At 42.0% G+C, this 19,740-nt stretch overlaps 1 protein-coding gene across 2 annotated transcripts in view; it reads left to right on the forward strand.

The window, feature by feature from the left end:
* Window positions 1–13,534, forward strand: part of LRP8 (LDL receptor related protein 8) — a 188,011-nt gene extending 174,477 nt beyond the window's left edge. Inside the window, exons 11-19 of one of the 2 annotated variants that reach the window (XM_035123356.3) lie at window positions 962–1,189; window positions 1,987–2,105; window positions 3,796–3,935; window positions 7,506–7,647; window positions 8,828–8,980; window positions 9,586–9,864; window positions 11,626–11,694; window positions 11,872–12,044; window positions 13,078–13,534. In XM_035123356.3, the coding sequence (XP_034979247.2) occupies window positions 962–1,189; window positions 1,987–2,105; window positions 3,796–3,935; window positions 7,506–7,647; window positions 8,828–8,980; window positions 9,586–9,864; window positions 11,626–11,694; window positions 11,872–12,044; window positions 13,078–13,116 (1,342 nt within the window). In that variant the 3' untranslated portion in view covers window positions 13,117–13,534. The remainder of the gene's footprint in view (window positions 1–961; window positions 1,190–1,986; window positions 2,106–3,795; window positions 3,936–7,505; window positions 7,648–8,827; window positions 8,981–9,585; window positions 9,865–11,625; window positions 11,695–11,871; window positions 12,045–13,077) is intronic. The other variant, XM_088674046.1, reaches the window with a different exon arrangement.
* The last annotated feature ends 6,206 nt before the right edge of the window (window positions 13,535–19,740 follow it).

The following is a 19,740-nucleotide window of genomic DNA, read 5'->3' on the forward strand; positions in this document are numbered from 1 at the left end:
CAAATTCATGGAGGATAAGTTGTCAATGGCTATTAGCCCATGATAACTATGCTCTTTCTCCATGGTCAGAGGCAGTAATGCTTCTGAATGCCAGTTGCTGGAAACTGCAGGAGGGGAGAGCGCTATTTTGTTCAGATCCTCTTTTCAGGTTTCCCACAGGGCTCTGGTTGGCTACTTTGAGAACAGGATGCTGGACCAGGTGTGCCAGATCTAGGTGGGTCTGATATAGACATAAGCTCCAGGAAAGCACAACAGGGTGAAAGCCGCCTCTGCTTTCTTCCTTGTTCTCTGTGGAGGAAAGACGAGAGTTTTGTTTCCACAAAAAGGAAAAAACAACAACCTAGCTGTGCCTTTCCACCTCCTGAAAAAAATTGGGGGAGGTCAGAAATAAATTACTGGTACCACTTCTTTTCTTCATGGGGTGTAGGGAATATAGAAGGTGTGAATGTGTCTCTTCCCCTCCATCCCCATTTGTTTTCTGCAAGAGAACAGTGAGGCATGGCTGGCAATTTCTGAAAAACCGCAATTCAGAGCAAAACTACCTTTCCTTGTTCTTGAGAAGGAAAAAGAAAAGTGCTATTTCCTCCTGCAAGTTGGGGTTTGGGGGAAAGCACCAGGAGCCGCATCTGCCTCTGTCCTGCTGCTAAACGGTCTTTCCTTCCCAAACCATTTCTCAATAATGGAAGAGCTGGCCAGTAGAAACAACTGTGCATGTTGAGAGCTGCCCCTATCCAGGAACATGTTTATTTGATGAATAAGCTTTCCTTTTTTTTAGTATGGCTTTTCTCATTGTAGAATGTCAAGCTGGGCTGTATTGTGGGTGCAGAATTATCCTATCATGATCCTAATGGTGCAGTTTTGTGCCTTGTTTGCAACTCTTTTCCTTTCCTTCTGCATAAAGGTGGCCTGTCCTCCACCTCCCTGAATAAATACAGTGATAATTTTAGTCTCCTCTCTGCAGTGCCTACATAGACAAAGCCAGTGACACAGCTGAGCAAATGGTCCTCATCGATAGCCACCTGAACTCTCCTGAAGGCCTGGCAATGGATTGGGTTCACAAGAACATCTACTGGACAGATTCAGGAAACAAGACCATTTCTGTCGCCACAGCTGATGGGAGTAAGAGGAGGACACTTTTCAGTACTAACTTAAGTGAGCCCAGAGCCATTGTGGTGGATCCAACACGGGGGTAGGTGTAAAAGAGGGAACACTCGTGTCATATATTGCTGAACGTATTCCTTGCTTTGCCTTGGTCCTTCTAGCTTGCCAGACTGTAGAATGCAATGCAATCAGAGTTTATTGTCTAGGGCACTTTGCTAAGATAATTCTGTGCATTACAGCATACAGAAGTCTGATTGCTAGATGGACTGATTTTAAAACGACAGTATCAGCAGGACTGATTCATACGTTTCTTCATGATTAACCAAGGGGTTGGAGTTTGTGGAGTGTTAGGAACATTAGAGGGTGTGGGATCCTTCCTCAGAACAGGAAATTGAATCAGATGTCCTTTTGTATTCTTCCCATCTTTATAGTTCTTTTTAGAACCCAGATTGGCCTATTCTAGTCTGGTTCTGTTTTATGAATTCATAAAAGTCTCCTAATTCTGCTGAAGTGATATGAAGAATGCTGCAAATGGCTTTCTTCCTCAGTGCATTGATGCCAAATCGGTCTTTATAGTCAGAGACTCATCACACAGCTGCATCACTAGATACCGTATTTGTGTTTTAGGCAGCCACTGTTTGACTTCCTGCTTCGTGGTTAACCTAGAGTTCATGAGAACTACTACATGGATGTCAGACCGTTCTCGGCCAAATTAATCCGCCTTACAGAACCCAATCATCTGAAATAGTTTAAGCTTTCAGAAGCAGTCTGCAGCAACTCAAAATTAGCACCACATTTTTAAAGACAGCTCAGTTCAGTAATTGTGTGAGCTTTGTCATGGCACATGGCCTTCTCTCATCTGCTTTCTCTGCCCTTCTCTGATAGATTCATGTATTGGTCTGACTGGGGTGACATAGCAAAAATTGAGAAGTCTGGCTTGAACGGTGTAGATCGGCAAGTGCTTGTGATGGACAACATTGAATGGCCCAACGGCATCACACTAGGTAAGGCTACAATCCTAACCCCATTTGCCTGGGACTAAACCCTGTTGAATTTCAATAGGACTTACTTCTGAGTAGACACGATTAGGATTTTTACTGTAAGGTGCATAAATGGGACCAGATCATTGTAAATTACCAACGTTCCTGGAAATAGGAACGCAGGAAGCTGTCACATATTACCCAGCCAGACCATTGGCCAAGCAAACTCAGTGTTGTCTACACTGACTTCGCATTGGGTTTCAGATAGTCTTTCTGAGGCCCACCTAGAGATACCAAAGCATGAACCAGGGATCTTCCTTTTGCATTCAGAGTAAATGCTCTACGCACTGAGCAACAGCCCTTCCCACAGACTCCTCACATCTGTAGTTTTTAAAGCTAACTAAGCAAGGGGTGGGGAATAATTGTATTAGTCTCAGGTGGGTTTTTTCACCACTCACTCATATATATGGACAGTCAGTTCAATCTAATCAAAAGGTTTGCTGATGCAGCTTCTCCTGAATTTATCCTGTTGATTCAGCAATTTCTGCTCCCTTCGAAGCCTCCTTCAAAACCTTTCTATAAGGCCAAATTAGACAATACATGTTTTTTTAAAAAAAACTGAGAAGCATCATCAGATTCTGTACTTGGGAGCAGAAAAGGGTAGGTGGGAGGAAGCGGCTAACTGGTCTTCCTTCCTGCTATTTTCCCCCTCAGAATCACCTCTCACCTGTTTTTCCACTTACAGAGGAGTTGATACAACCCTTTCCTCCCATTTGTCTCCCTATGCAAGGAGAAGCGGGTGTGGGTATTCTCTGTTTGGATCCTGCCCCACGATCGAAAAGTGCAGAGGAAAGTCAGCCCAGAAAGTGAGGACAGTATGGCAAAGGGTAGCCTCATTCCAACCTTGTTCCCGTAGTTATTTGGATTCTACAGACTATGCAGCCCTGACTCTTCCTTGTATGAAGCATAAATGAACAGAGAATTAGCCTGAGTCCAGACACCACCACCCTGTGGCGGGGGGATGGGGGGAGACAATGACTTGTGGGTCTCTAAATGTGACCCACAAGGTCATTTGGGGCAAACCATGCTCACTTAGCCTATCTCCACACTGGACATCATACGGTAAGGGCTCCCCATCTCAGTGCTATGCATCACATTGCTAATAAGCCTCTGCTTGTTCTCTGATGGTAAATGGCAGCAGCCGCAGAGATTTATTTTTGATCTTAGTGCTCTGATCCCGCCGTGCGAAGATCAGAGAGATATTAGTCTCTGCCTGCTGCATTTTAAAGAGCAAGCTGAGGCTTCTGTCTCTGATCTTATTGTTGAGGGACTACAGCACTAAGCCTGGAGTTAAGCCAGTGCCTGTTTCAGCTTGAACTTTCCATCCCCTGATGTCAGGTGACTGACTAGTGGGTGGCCCCACCCACCTGTCAGAAATGTCACATGCAGGATGAGCCAGTTCTGGGTCCATTTCTCAGAGGTTGAAAAAGATTCCCCACCCTAGCCCTATGGTGTGTGGTAGTCGAATACACTGAGATCATTAAGAAATTCCACCTGTAGCACATGAACTCACTTGCAGGTTCTGTCCTCAATTAGTTATTTACAGAGATGGCTTATTTACAGTTTCCCAAAATTCTGAAGCAGTAACAGTAGTAAGTGTCAAACAGGCAAATGTACCTAGATATAATTCTGCCTTGATGTGTTTGCTCTTCAGATTTGTTAAATCAGCGCCTCTACTGGGTAGACTCCAAGTTGCACTTGCTTTCAAGCGTAGATTTCAATGGCAGCAACAGGAAAGTTCTCATCTCTTCTGTGGATGACCTCAGCCATCCGTTTGGATTAGCAGTCTTTGAGGTATGAGATGTGGAATGGAGACCAACACTAGCCAGTCAGTTATCTAAGTCAAGGTAGCAATGAGAGGCACTTTGAGCATATGGCTAGACAATGGTTGAACATGAGATGAGGTGCAAGCCATATTTCCCATTCACGAAGTACAGGGATGTGTGTGGTGTGTTGTGGGTGAGAGTAGCACCAAAGAAAGGAATGAATCAACATCAGAATTAAAGAGAAAAAAAGGAAGGAGGCCTTAGAATTAATTTGCAACAATGAGAAGAGACTAGGACTGAAGTTCAAGAGTGTCCCAGCAGAAGACCTCAGTTTGAAATGAATTGGGCTCAGTAATAGTTGGTATAATAAGAGGTCACATCTTTCTTTTTTCCTTTCTCGCATCAGAACTGGTCAAAAGTTGTGGCTGAAACTTTTTCTCACTCTGGTAGGGATGGAAAATGCTAAACAACACACACACACACACAGGATTCATTACTGTTTAATTAGGGCCAGATTAAGTTAGTTAAGAATTTCTATGCTGCCCTACAAAGCACTCACAAGGCAGCTCACATAAAGATAAACATGAAGGCACAATCTAATTAAGTCAATTTAAGAATGTGGCTTCCTCAAATTCTGTAACTTACACTGAGTGCAACATTCAGGGTGACTGCTTCCTTCTCCAAAATTTAGAATTTCTGTCCAGGATTCACCTAACTAGCCCTGTCAGCATAAGCCCTGCAGAATAACTTTCCTTTTTGTGGCCTCCCAGCCCAACAATTGGCTCAGGGCAGTGCCGGATTACCAAATAGGCACAGTAGGCACTGGCCTATGGGCCCCACACCTTTTAGGGGCCCTGCAGATCAACAGATCAAAATAATATTGTGTAACAAAATTGATTTATTAAAATTGTTTGTTGGTAAAATAATAAACTTATTAGGAGATAATTTTGACTCCTTAGGGGCCTCTACAGGGTTTAATCCGGCACTGGCTCAGGGTGTGTGTGGGAGAGAACCCCCAGAACAGCATGTGGGAGAGCTGAAATGTGTGACATTTAATTCCACCCTCAGTTGCCAGAATTTGTAGGTCTCTGAACTAAACCTAAATATATTACTATCAAATGTATTGTCAGCCAGAGAAGCCAAGGGATTTGATAACAAATGTATTATGCCAATATCACCAGTCATGTTAGAAAACACAAAAACCCCTAAATCCTTACTCCCCCAAGTTTCCATTTTCACTTCCCCCATTCAGATTTACCATGTAATTGTGCAATTTCGCTGCAATCTTCACCGTTCTACAATGAAATGCAGCTTCTTATTTGTATGAGAAGATATGAAAGAATGGTATGCTTTCATATATTCTCTGTTCTGTTACCGTATCTCATCTCCTCAACATGTAGGAGTTGCCACTAAGTGTGTGTTACTGTCAATAGCAAGGCAAGGTTGTTTTGCTTCCTCTTGAATCGCATATCTCTACAGTCTATCTCGAGCCACAGAGTTCTCTAAGAAATTGGCAGGCCACACGTTTGGACAGAGAAGGAAGATTAGCCTGGGATGCCATTTTTGCTAGGATGCCAGGGATCACTCCACTTTCTGATAAATCCCTTGAAATCCTATTCATGAACCATTCTGACCACAAGTCAGAGAAATGCAGCTCAGAGCACAAGCTGGACTGCTGATAAGTAGGCCAGGCACGTCTGCATAAATGTTAGGGTTATGTCAGAGGAAGTATTGCTTCCCCATCATAACCTGATCATACAGACATCACCTTTGTGGTTTTTTTTGCAGAATACAATATAGGAGGAGGGATTTGTCTCTGGAAGTGAAGGATAAATTCAAAGTAAATTTTTCCTTTCACAAAAAAGCAGGGAAGTTACCTCCTTCACACCTTTCACTTCTTCACAATCTAACACTGGGCACTGATTGCTAATCAGCCTGAATTTTCCAGCACTTGGTATTGCTGTATTGTTTATAGATTGCCTACCATTACCAGGAACAGTGCAAAAATCAAAACAAACCCTGGCTTCAGGCTTCCAGCCTATCCCCTTAGTGGACTTCCATCTGCGTGTGATTTTGTGCATCAGGAATTACAAGCATACTGTAAATTGGATGTGCATCTTAAATTGCAAGTGCTGTCTCTCAGCACTGTCTTGCTTTGATAAGATGCGCATCTGAAGGTAAATGGAGCCTTACGTCCAAATGTTCATCCCAGTGGGGAAAAGGCAGTGCAAATAAGGAGCAGCCACACTTGGATGCACCTCCATTTGTGTCAGATCCAGCAAGTAATATGTGCGATAAGAGAGCCTTCCTCCATGAATGTATCTCATTTGTTGGATTGGGGTAAGGAAGGTGTGGCTAGAGAGAAAGAGTGAAAAGGAGAAAAATGTTGTCCTCTTTGTCCTGTTATTCTTCTCCATTCAAACAGAAATATAAATGTGTGTATTGTCACTGTTGTTTGCTGTTATATAGGCAGGTCCCCCGCAACTATATAATAAAAAGTTAATACGATATGCATAACACATACACAAGCGGTAACGTTTTCCAAAGGGCCCCTGTAGGATTTTCAAAGCCCAAATGTCAAGCTAAAGTCACTGCTCCACACGACAGAAACTCTTTCCTTTTAAAGAAGAAGGTGGCCATCCTAGGCAGCAAGATGAAGGGACCTACTTGAAGTGGCAGCATAAAGCGGGAGGAATGGAGGTGGGAACTGGTGTGTGAACGGTGCCGTTTGTAAACTCTAGCCAGTAGCGGGAGGCGAATGTCATTTGGACACTGATTAAAATGGCTTATGTTAATTCTGCAATGAAGGACCCAGTCATTTAAATCACATGATGGTTAAGTCTATGGGCCTAAAATGTATTGGGCACCATCCATTTCAATGGGCTGTATGGTATCTTACAACAGGGGTGGTTGTAAGGTACGGTGGATTAGGATCTACTGGTAGATCCCTGAGTAATCTGCAGTACGTCAGCAAAGATTTCTGACTCCCAATTGTTTAACGGTAGCAGCAATGAAATGACTCCCTCCCCAAATGATACTGCTGAGATGATGAAATAAGGGCGTAAGCAGAAGTATATATATATATTTATCTAAAAGGAGCTTTGGTGCAGTTCTATGTTGCACACAGACCATTGTTCCATTGGCACAAGTAATTCTGCTGGCCAGACAGAATGATCTACCTGATCCTCCCCATGTGCTGTTCTGAGGGTTCTGCTAACCCCCCAGAGCAGATTTGGGGAGAAGCATGAGGGGCATGCCGGGGGAGGGGGAAGCCCTGTTCCACTAGCAGGTGTCCTTGTGCTGGCTTCCACTTGTACACCAGATTAGTGAAATCAGAACAACTCTGTGCTCAGCAGTGGTTCAGAGGCAACATGTTCTTTACATGTCTTTCATACTTGGCTCCAGCTGTGGGATCTTGAGGTTCTGCTAAAACACAATGTAGATCTGGCAAGCCTGAAGTGTGCCTCCCCTGCCTTACAATACTCAGAAAAGACCTCATTTCTTTTTATTTAGAAAGTATTGTGTATGAGTTGGTTGTTAAAAATGCTAAAGTTATTGATGTGTTCTCAAAAGGCTCCTGTGATCTCTGTTCTTGCAGGATAGGGTATTCTGGACTGATCTGGAGAATGAAGCAATCTTCAGTGCCAATAGGCTGAATGGTCTGGACATCTCCATTTTAGCGGAGAACCTCAATAACCCTCATGATATTGTAGTCTTTCATGAGCTAAAGCAACCTAAAGGTAAGGCGTTGGTCTTTGAAGCTTAAACAGTCCCGAGTGCTTGTGTACCTGTCTCTGGTTCACTGAATGGGGATAATTAGCAAAAACCAGTCATTGAACCAGTACAGGAAAAATAGTCTTCCCCAACCAGGTGCCCTTCAGATGTTATGGGATACAACTCACATTAGCCCCTGCCAGCATGGCCAAAGATTAGAGATGATGAGAGCTGTGATCCAACATCTGGAGGATAACAAGTTTGAGGAAGACTGGGGTATGAGGACCATTCAGTTCTGAAGTACTAATAGTCTTTATTCATGACAGTCATTACAATTTTTTAAATACCAAATTTAAAATACATTTGAAGATTAAAAATATATATGTCATCAAAAAGTGTTCATAAAAGGGGCACATCCTATCCCTCTCAACTAAAAGGTGAACACCAATTAAGAGCAAGATGTGTAGGTGAATGGGAACATCTTCACCTGGTGCCTAAAGATTGATAGTGATGGCACTAGACACATATCTCTGGCGAACTTGTGTTGGAGGAGGCACATGAAGGAAGACCTCAGACGATGAACACAAAGTCTGAGTTGGATCTTGTGGGGGGAAGTGGGTCCCTAAGGTCCTGGGGTCCTGAGGCTTTATAGGTCAAAACCAGAACTTTGAATTGAGCCTGGAAATTATTTGGCAGCCAGTGCTCTTGGGTCAGGATCAGGGTTGTATGATAAAAACATCCTACTTCCAATTAACAATCTGGTTGCTCAGTTCTGCACCAGCTGCAGTTTCCAAACCATATTCAAAGACAGCACCACATATAACGCCTTGCAGTAATCTAACCTACAGCTTACCAGAACATAGAGACCAAACCCAGAACTAAATTTCAATTGAATTGAATCTAGAAAATCCATCTCATCCAAGAGAGCCTGGGTCTTTAGGAGCAGTGTAACTAGTTATGGATTAAAAAACAATAATCTTCTACTACCTTGATATTAGGAGGGCTGCAGGATCTTGTAAGATGCCTCATGCCTCCTTCCCAAAGTCCGGGAAGCTTCTGTCCGGCTTAGGGAAGAAGGTGCAATGCTCTGGCAGGATCTGAGAGCCCTCCCTTGCATGGTGAGTTCCAGCACCATTTTTTCTAGGGGAAAAAAGCACTGACAATAACATTTAATTGATCTTTTTCATTTTCTCTTCCCACATATAGCTCCAGACGCTTGTGAGCTCAGTTCTCTGCCAAATGGAGGTTGTGAATACCTATGTCTTCCTGCACCCCAAATCTCTTCCCATTCTCCCAAGTATACCTGTGTTTGTCCTGACAATATGTGGTTGGGTCCCGACATGAAAAAGTGCTATACAGGTAAAAAGCATTAGCCTTCACTCTGTGAACCTTCCCGTACACTGTTTAGGGCAAATCCACTTCTGCTTTTAATGGAAACTCCACCATTTCTGCTCTTCAGAACTCTGTGAATAAACATGTTATTGTTTTTATTCTATACTTTTCATGGCATTATATACACTTTTTGCTTTTTCCCTCAGTCATTTCCATTCAGATGTAGGATGAGTTGATAGCTGACATTTTTTCCTCCAGCTCTGCTATATCCCTAGAGACAAAACTTCATTCATCAGTGAACTGGGATGGGATGGGAGACAATAATGATTGGAGAGGGTTCATGGGTACTTAATGTCCTTTATCACGAGCTGTAGAATTGGGAGGTGGGAGGGTGGCTTCTCTTATTGTGAAAGATCTTGGAAACAGTTCATTAAAACAACAAATCCTTAAATAAGTGAATTAGATTTTTTGGGCAAGATTGCATGCAGTATTCTAAACCAGGAGTACTTGGGTGCCTTCTCTTTAACTAGATTTCCAATTAGCTTCTATGTGAAATAATTCCCTGCCTTCTGGAGAAAATGAAGTTGTTCTGTGTAGCTGTTGAGGTGACTGTATATCGCTTATGTTTTCAGAGCTTCCAACTACCTCAACTAATGTGCCTACTACTCCTGCTACTACTGTTGCTACTGCTACAACTCACTTGTCCAATTTCACTGCCATCACTACGGTTGTTATGACTACTACTACCACCACCATTACAACTGGCAACAACAGTAACGCTAGTACAGAAGGCCAAGAGACCACATCGCGCATCTTCCTGGGCACTACAAGCCTTCATTCACCCACAACCACATCCAGCCTGGCAGACTCTAAGATAACAACAACAGGAAACAGCAACCTCTCCCAACACTGTAAGCAAAGTGACTTTGAACCATTTTTCATTCTGATTCTCCAAGGCTCATAACTTGGACAGTTAGGCTAGTAATGGTGCAGTTTGGTTTAAGTAGTTGGCATTGCCTACCTTTGCCTACCTTTGAAGGTGACCCGGAAACTACAACTAATCCAGAATGCGGCAGCTAGACTGGTGACTGGGAGCAGCCACTGAGATCACATAACACTGGTCTTGAAAGACCTACACTGGCTCCCAGTACGTTTCCGAGCACAATTCAAAGTGTTGGTGCTGACCTTTGAAGCCGTAAACGGCCTCGGTCCAGTATGCCTGAAGGAGCGTCTCCACCTCCATCGCTCTGCCCAGACACTGAGGTCCAGTACCGAGGGCCTTCTGGAGGTTCCCTCGCTGCGAGAAGCCAAGTTACAGGGAACCAGGCAGAGGGCCTTCTCGGTAGTGGCACCCGCCCTGTGGAATGCCCTCCCATCAGATGTCAAAGAGAAAAACAACTAGCAGACTTTTAGAGGACATCTGAAGGCAGCCCTGTTTAGGGAAGCTTTTAATCTTTAATAAATTAGTGTATTCTAATATTTCTGTTGGAAGCCGCCCAGAGTGGCTGGGGAAACCCAGCCAGATGGACAGGGTATAAATAAATTATTATTATTATTTATTATTGCACATCTCCCTGCAGAAGTAAAATTGGGAATCTTTTGTCTATTCCCGTCCCCCTTTATTTAATAAAATTCCTATCAGTTTAATATAAACTCATCACCATAGTAAAGAATCTAGTTTCAGGAGTTTCTTCAATAACCTTGTTTTCCTGTTGGTACCATAGTTTGTTCTAAGGTAATAGGAGCAATTTTTTAATTAATTGATTTAAATGGAAGATCTGCCTCAGAAGTGAAGAACCTGTGGTCCTCCAGATGTTAATACATAACTGATTTGTTTCCGTAGCAAAACTCAGAGTGAATACTGAAATTCATTCCTAACTTCTTTTTTACCTCAGGCTGCAAGCCAAACCAATGAGGCTATGTGCCTATTAAAACATTGGTGGGTTTGGTAGTACTTATTAACAACATTATTTACTTATTAGCAAGCTAATGTATCTTGTTAATAGCCTTGCGTGCCATCAGGATTCTCTTCAGATAACAATTGGCCTTTTAAGTTCTTTCTTACAAAAAAAAAAAATGAGGCACCAGAGGTTCCTTACTTGGCACTTAGTGATATATTTTAAGTGTGAACAAATGCTTTAGGAACCGGTGGTTTACAGTCTTCACAGTTTTGTGAGAGCCTGTCACACTGAAAGTAGAAACTCCAATGTACAATATGGGGACAAAAGCCAGTTTTGAACCAAGCCAATGAGCCCCAAGAAATCACCACACAGGAATTGCTCTTCTTTGCAGGACCTGGAAAACATCAGCAGATGGCGGTGTGACTGAGTCCAAAGTCTCCATTCACATAGTGAGGTCTATTAAATTGGCTATACCTGCAAAGTCTAGTGGCATCTCCATCTGCTCCCTCACTGGAGTTGAATCTAGCTGAGGTGGGCCTAAATATTCTCTAAAACCGCCAATTTATATCCATGAATTAATCCACAGAATTCCGCTCCCCACCCCCTTGGTGTGCCTTTTTCTAGTTTTGAAACTAGAGGATTATGGCTACAGCAGTGATTTCTCTGTACTTTAACAGCAACATAATTCTGTTTCTAGAAAAGCTGGGTTCTGTATATCCTGGTGCATTTGCTGGTGCTGTCCATGTTTGATTGAATCTTCTCTGGTTGCAGATGCTAACAGTGGGCAAGGTTTTGGATCAACTGTGATGGCCGCCATTATTGGAATTGTGGTTCCTGTTGGTAAGCATGTTTTTACTATATTTAAAGAGTGAGTTTTCCTGTTCACTTCCATTTTGTGGACCTGAACTGGCATAAAAAATTAAGAATGGAAGCAACGACGGAGAGTCAATTTGAGAAGTATAGTCTCCCTTGTGGCAACCATATATGCTTATTCCCTTCTCTCTTTTACTCCCCTAGTGGTAATTGGTTTGTTGTGCATGGGAGGGTATCTCATCTGGAGGAACTGGAAACGGAAAAACACAAAAAGCATGAACTTTGATAATCCTGTGTACAGGAAAACTACAGAAGAGGAAGATGAAGATGAAATCCATATTGGGAGAACAGCACAGATTGGGCATGTGTATCCAGCAGTAAGTGTCTGATTTTATCTTTCTGAATGGTCTCCTGGTATGCACTTTTATAAGGTGTGTGTGTGTGTGTGTGTGTGTGTGTGTGTGTGTGTCAAAACCATTAACTAGATTAGCTTCACAGTATAGAGGGAGGAGATGCATTTTGGTGTGAGCCACCAAAGACTGCATTGACCATGTTCATTATCTGGTCATGACCCTGACCCTCACCTCCAACAGCTGTATCTGCAAATAATCAGAACAAGCTAAAGCCTCAGGCACACACATGAGCTATATGGATCATTTGGGTGCTGCAAAATTATATCAAGTCCCTGAAATGCATCATGCAGGTGTGCCATTAAGGCTACAATTCTAAGCACAGTTATTGGGAATTACCCATAGGAATTACCTTCAAATAAAAAAATGTATAGGATAGATGTGTTTTGAGGTATGGAAGAGCAGGAAAGAGCAAGAGTAGCACTTCTTCATTTAACATGGGTAGAAATTAAGAGTCAGGTGCTTCCCATCATCCAGACTCTTAAAACGTATTTTTACAGTACTCTTGTCCTCTACCTTATGAGCAGCCACACTGAAACCACTGCACATAAATGAGGATGTCAGAATTCGATTCCGAATATTAAAACATTCCACTAACCCAGGGCTGGGGAACCTGTAGCCCTCCAGATGTAATACTACAGTACCCATCATCCCTGACTGGCCTCCACTTCAGCCTCCAAGTCTGGTCTGCTCTCTGCCACAGCTTCTTCCTGCTCAGCAAACCCTGTTCCCTCTTCAGCTTCTGACACCTCCTCCTCCCAGTCTGCTCCCTCTTCTGCCTCTGAACACTTGTGGCCGTCGTCCCACCACCAAACCCCTAGCCCCTGGGGCTTCCTTTAGGGGTTTCCCAGCTGGTGCCTCCCACCATTCCTCTGCATCCAGCTGGTCCATGACCCCAGTATTCTGCCCCACATTGTGATTTCCAGGAAGCAATTCCTTTCTTCCCCACATCACACCAGAACTAGAGGCACTGACACCTTTCTGTTTTCCTTCCCAACAGCGTGTAGCATTAAGCCTAGAAGATGATGGGTTACCATGAGGACCGCACCTACACCAACCCCACAGCCGGTGGATCGATAGATATGCACTGAACACGCTTGCTGTGGATCACGGAGTTCACTTTCTTTTATCTCCTTCTCTCCTTTAATGGTTTATTTATGTTGCAGAAGGGTAACCACAAAGTAATAATGAACTGCAAACATCCAAAGGATGTGAGAGTTTTGTATGTATAATCTTTTATACACCTTTTAAGCTTCTTGCACTATCCATCCCTAATGGCGAGGAGGCTGCTCTACTGTGGGGCTACTAACTCGGTGTATAGAACCAGCCAGACCCAAGGGTCGGTAGCATACGTGTCATTTTTAAAAGCTATATTTATAGAGATTTTGTAAATATGTCAGACATACTTTGTGGCTATCCATCAACATAAGAAAAGCAAAAAAGAGGTCTATACAAGCCGTTTAGGATATTTATTAACAAATTCTGGATATAAGGTTTGTTCTGTACATACACTTAGAGGATGAGAGTATTTATTTTTTTGTATGCTTGGCTCGCTGTGCATAGATTATCTGTGTATATACCTATCTACACTGGATAGGTATATAGACATATGCATATATAAATAAGTATATATATATAAATATATATATATGAATATATTTTAGAAAGACTAGCCCAGCTTTATGGGAAATAGGGTTATTAAATTCTTAAGGGATGTTTTGTGGAAGATTTTGCTTTGAAATCTAAAGCCTCTGAGTAAGGATTACAGCTGTTACAGTAGGATAGTCCATGACTGTCAAAGAAACAAATGTGCCCCCATAATGAACAAACCAAATTCTGTCCTGGCAGATGAACCAGCTCATGGCTTAGACGTCTTTGCACAATTGTTGCACTCCAGGAAATCCTCATAGGCCCATGAATTCTACTCACACACGTGGTGAACCTCCCAAATACAATTCCCCATTCGTTGTAAATGGAGGGGACAGCTTTGCACAGAAAGGGCTGTGTCCTCTCTCCACTGAAGTGAATGGGGAAGCCCAGAACCTCAGCACAGACATCGAGGGCAATGCCTGCAATCCCAAACCATTAATCTGGCAGGTTTAGACATACATTAGCAAGTTTAGGGTGCCAATCTTAGCATCTATTCAAAGAAGTCTCGTTAAGTTTAACTGAATATACAGTACTTCAAAGTTTGCATGTTTAGGATTACACTTAATGGGGGTGAGTTGGGTTGCTCTGCCCCATGGATTATTCTCAGTTTTCATTTGGTTATACCTCCCCCCCCCCAATAAAAAAAAAAAAACCAACAACACACAGGACAAAAAGTCAATGATAAAGGTGACAGTGGATTCCAGAGAGGTCATCTGAACACTTTCCTATGACAGATTTCTGTAGCTTTTGAACATTAAGACAATTGGCGCTGAATAATATTATGCCCTCAAGGGTATGTCTACACCAGCACAACTTTACATTGTTTTTTACTTCACTCTGATTAGCTTTGTGCTTTGTTACACTGGTCTTAATTTTTACCCATTTCCCTACATTCATGCAATTCCTCATGGATTTCCTTTGTGGGGTGGTTTAAATCATGGCAAATTCATGCTGCTATAACAGTTCACCCTTGCACCCATCTCTGTACCAATACAGTGGTACCTCGCTAGACGAATGCCTCACAAGACAAAAAACTCGCAAAACGAAAGCATTTTGTGATTTCAATGGAGACTCGCAAGACGAAGTTTCCTATGGCACGCTTCGCAAGACGGATTTTTTTTCGTCCCATAGGGTGCCTTGCAGGATGATTTTTTTTTCTGTCTTGTGAGGCACCCTATGGGAAACCGCACTTCAATGCGTTCCTATGAGAGCCGCTTCGCAAAATGAATTTTTCGCTATACGAAGCGACTCGCGGAACGAATTAAATTCGTCCAGCGAGGCACCACTGTAGCTTTAGTATGAGGTGGTGGAAGAAACTTTAATGCAGCCCTATGCATGTTTACTCGGAAGTAACTGAGCAATCCTAATTCCCAGTCTGCATACGTGGAGGGGTTTAGGGTACAGCAGAGTTTCTATCTGCTGTGATCAGTGAACCTGAGGTATGTCTGTGGGAATGTCAAGCAGCCTATATTATTCAAAAACAGAAATACCTTTTTTCTCTTTCTCAAAAAAGAAACAAGAGAGGTATACATTTGGGCAACATTAACAAGGTACTAACCTGCATGTGAAAAACACCTGTAGAATGGAATACTAGCCAGGGTGCCAAGATGCAAGCTAAGACAAAGACAGAAGTTGCAGAATGCATGAAAATATGCTGGTGCAGACATACGTCACACTTAACCTTAATTTAGCATAATGAGAATGAGCTGCAGCAAACCTCAGGCTCATGTTCTTCCTTTCTCCTCCAGACCAGCTGCTAGGAGGAATTTGGAAGCTTTCACTTCTGGTTTTAATTAATCACAGTTTGGTGCATCATCTGAACTGGGTCAACTGTGGTTAATTTTAACTGTGGCTATTTTGAAACAGCCAGCTTCAAACCGTAGTTAACACTAACCATAGTTTAGGGTGCAAATGACACACTGAACTGCTGCTCATTGAAATCAGAAGCAAGGGCTCCCAAACTCCTCACAGCCACACTGGAGGCAGGGAAGCACTCATTCATCCAAACATGTTGATCTGTTTTTATACACACCCTGTGCTAATTTCTGAAGATTGATTCATACTATTAGCTTGTGCGTCGGGACTTCACTTTTTTCAGTGCAATATGCTGCAGCTTATCTCATCATTGCTTGTTTATATAAAGCTGTTGTTTATTGCAACAGTTAGTACTCAGAATTTCTTCCTGCAAACCTTATCAGTAGTTCCTCAATGAGAAGATCAGTAAGGACAAACTTTCCCTGAAAGGCAGCTTGTCCACCACCACTGATCTTCCCCTGCAATCCATGGCTGTAGGGGAGCTTGGAATGTGTCCTGGGGTGCATTTTCAATAGATGGGCTGTGAGGACCAAAAAGATCCATGAATATGCATCCTTAAACATGTCCCCAGAATCCCCTGCAACATGTGTAAAGTTCCTCAGTAGACAAGTAACTGCAAAGGGTTCATTGAAGGTAGAAAGTTTGAAAATTGTTGAGCTAGCAGATATGGGAAAGCAGAAAATGTACTCCCCCAGAGTCCAGGACAGTCTGGCCATGATTCAGCCCAATATAAAAAATTGTTATCATTATCTTCTCTTCCCCCAAATAGTTCAGGGCAACACATGTGAGTCCCTCCTCCTTTTATCTTCTCAGCAACCTTGTGAGGTAGGTTGGGCTGAGAGTGAGTGACTGGCCCAAAGTCACCCAGAAAGCTTCCTGACAACAGGAATTTGAACCTTTGAGGTCTAATTAAACTTTTGGCTGAATAATTTATTACTTGTACCCCACCCATCTGACTGGGTTACCCCAGCCACTCTGGGAAGCTTCCATCATCATCATCATCTATTAAAAAAAACACCAAGAAGACATTAAAAGCTTCCTGATTCAGGGCTGTCTTCAGATGTCTACAGAAAGCCATACAAATGTTGGATTCATATAATTCTGTAGCTGTCCACTTGTACTAGGCCACTGAACCTCCAACCTGCAATTATTCTGGTTATTTTCCCTGCGGTTACTCTCCTGCAGCTCCTGTAAAATGCAAACTTTCCAGTTCATCTGTAGTCTTTTCAGACTGATCATGAGCACAAGAATCCCACTAGAACTGAACAGACATTTTGTACTGCTTAGTAGCCTCAAGCTGTAAGCCCTGTTAACATCAGTAACTTCAAACCTGGATTGACATTATGAAGGAATCTCCATTTTGCAGGAAACACTTAACATGATGTGGAATCGGGCATTTGATTTGAAGTTTATGAAGTTTATGAAGAAAAAATTGCTGTTTTTATACTTGAGTCAAACCTTCTGTCTACAAATGAGAAAACAGAAGTCTATTATAGAATGTGACTGTTTGATTTATAAAGACCACACTGTTGTTTCTATATCACTTTCAGAAAATAAGTAACTTTGCAAACATAATGGCTAACCCACTTGCATAAAAGAAATCCACTTGCACAATGGATACTCTTCTTATGGATTCTCTTCTCCCCCTTCTAGCCCCTTATTTGCCCAAAAAATTCTGCTCTGGAGCTCCCCTACCTCTCCAGAGCAGATTTTAGGGGACATGCAAGGGGACTGGAGGAGTGATGAGAAGACGCTCACTTCCACTATGTTGGATTTCACCTCAAGTTATTAAGTGATTACTTTTGTATGTCAAGCAGCCATTGCAGATTAAGCCCATCTGGCACGGTTTTCATATTGCCTCATGCCACCTCAGACAAAATGCCTCACATGTTCCACTGCAGACATGGCGTGATGTACATGTATCTATTTATGTGTGAACTCGGCATATTACACACTTGTGGTTTTTATTTTTTCAAAATCTACTGCAGAACACTTCCAAAACTATTTGATACTTGAAACTCAAGTTTGCATTCTTTCTCCAACAGATGCTGGTCTAACAAGGCCTCTCTTCTCTACTTTTTGACTGCTTTGGCACACATGACAGCTTGGCTTAGCATGATGTGCATGAGCTGGAACAAACCCAAATGAGCATCAGGCTCACACACTCTCCCCCTCCCCTCTCTTCCACCGATTTGGCTGGGAGGAAGACTTTGGCACTGTTTACTTTCATTTTTACTGCCTCTCAGGCTATATGCATATTAGCAGCTTAAAACGCAGCAAGGTCCTTTTTCCACACTCCTTTTCGAGTCACTATTTTTTATTTTACATCACTATACACCTCAGAGTGATGGAGCAGGGGTATCTCCACCCAATGCTTGTTATCTAATTTGTTTCCCTACATCAAACTATTCAGTTAAGTTGTCATCTACACATGTGCAACATGTACATATCTCAGCTTAACCACAGTTTATACTTTCAAATTAGATGGAAGCTGATTTGAGAGGAAGTGCATTAAACAGCATTATTTCTCAAGATACATATTGCGGATAACATCATTTGTATTTGGCTTCAAAAACCAGTGGTGTGAGCATACTGGAGCAGGAGTAAACATTAATAAGTACACAGTCTCAGTTGGTTGTTGGATGCAGACTAAAAACTGAATTATTACAAACGGGTCAATTTCAAACCATGGGTGAGTTGGCTTGTTAAATTAAAATAAATTTAATTAACCAGTGTTTTTTGTAAACCACAATCCTGGATTCGCATCCAACAGCAAGCCAAAAAATGAAAAGTAAACACCGCTGAAGTCATTCTTCCCATTGTGCAGGAAGAAAGGGAACAAGAGGTGTTTGTTTTCTAACATGCATATTGTACTAAGCCATGGTTTAGCATGACATGCAAACCAGGTCAGAGTTTCCCATGTTTTCTGGTATCCGTGGTTCATATCCCAGATGCAAAAGCAGTTTATTAAGCAGCACTTGGGAGGAAGGCAATAGTAGTTACTCATGAAAATGTAAGGATTGTTACACCTGCAGTAGTCAGTGCACAGCCCTTTTATCACAGTCAATCAGCTGTTTCACACATCAGGTGTGAGGAGCCTTTGGTCTGCCTGATATTGCAGAATTATAACTTCCATCATCCCAGAGCATTGGCAAGGCTTGCTGGGGCTCGTGGGAATTGTAGTTCAGCAACATCTGAGTGTCAAAGGTTCTCCACACCCAGTATATATTACTTGTCTGGTATGATGACTCTCCAACTGAATGTTTGAACTGTTCAAGTATTGTTTTATATGAAATCTGTGATAGTTCATTCACACGTGTGAGTCATCTCTTAATGACAAATGAGTGATGAAATCATGTTTGAACTGGCCATACAGGTCCCATTAAAAGAGTGTTTGTTTGTTTTTTAAGGATGTAGTATAATTTGCACCTTCAGAAAGATATGCCCTTTGTTTATAACATGTATTGAAAAACACATATTTCCCATTTCTGCTAGATTTTACAAACAGAAGCCTATGAGTAAATACATACTTTTGAAGAAAGCTGGAGATGGGAGAAAAGAAAATGTGATTCAATTGTTAATTTTACTACAAGGTCATGCACTATGTGCATGAAGAACAATAACAAGGAGAGATCTTTGTATGTAATAACTGTAACTAACCTCAATCTGTAAATAGATTTGAAGGCTCTACAGTTTTGATACTTTTTAAAGAAAAAAACAATAAAAACCTTGTATAAATCCCGTGTGTAAAAAGGCTGGAATTCCCCACCCCCAAAATCATTGTAAATTACTATGACGTGACATTTTCCTGCTTTCCAGATTTGTAACTAAATCAAGTCAATAACCAAATTTTCTTTTAAAAAAAGAAAGAAAAATAATTTGTTTTCCATGTGTTAATTGGGAGCGTTATAATCTTGTTTAACATTGTAACCATTTCTGACCTCTGTCTTTGTCATATGGAAGTTCCATTAGGATGCGTTCTTGCTTGGTGCCTTTTGTGTTTCTGTTTTTCTGAACAAAAGGTCTAGGGATTTGGGATGCGGGAGGGCTCTGCTATTTATAACATTTGCTGTACTTACATCAGTAGGGGGTACTGAAAACCAAATGAATACATTTGTAAGACAGTGCACTGTTTCTAAAGAGATTAAATTTTTTTATTGGCAGATTGTAATGTGTTTTGTTTAATGACACCCACCAC

The sequence above is a fragment of the Zootoca vivipara genome, chromosome 7 (assembly GCF_965207765.1).
Source record: "Zootoca vivipara chromosome 7, rZooViv2.hap1.1, whole genome shotgun sequence".
NCBI lineage: Eukaryota > Metazoa > Chordata > Lepidosauria > Squamata > Lacertidae > Zootoca > Zootoca vivipara.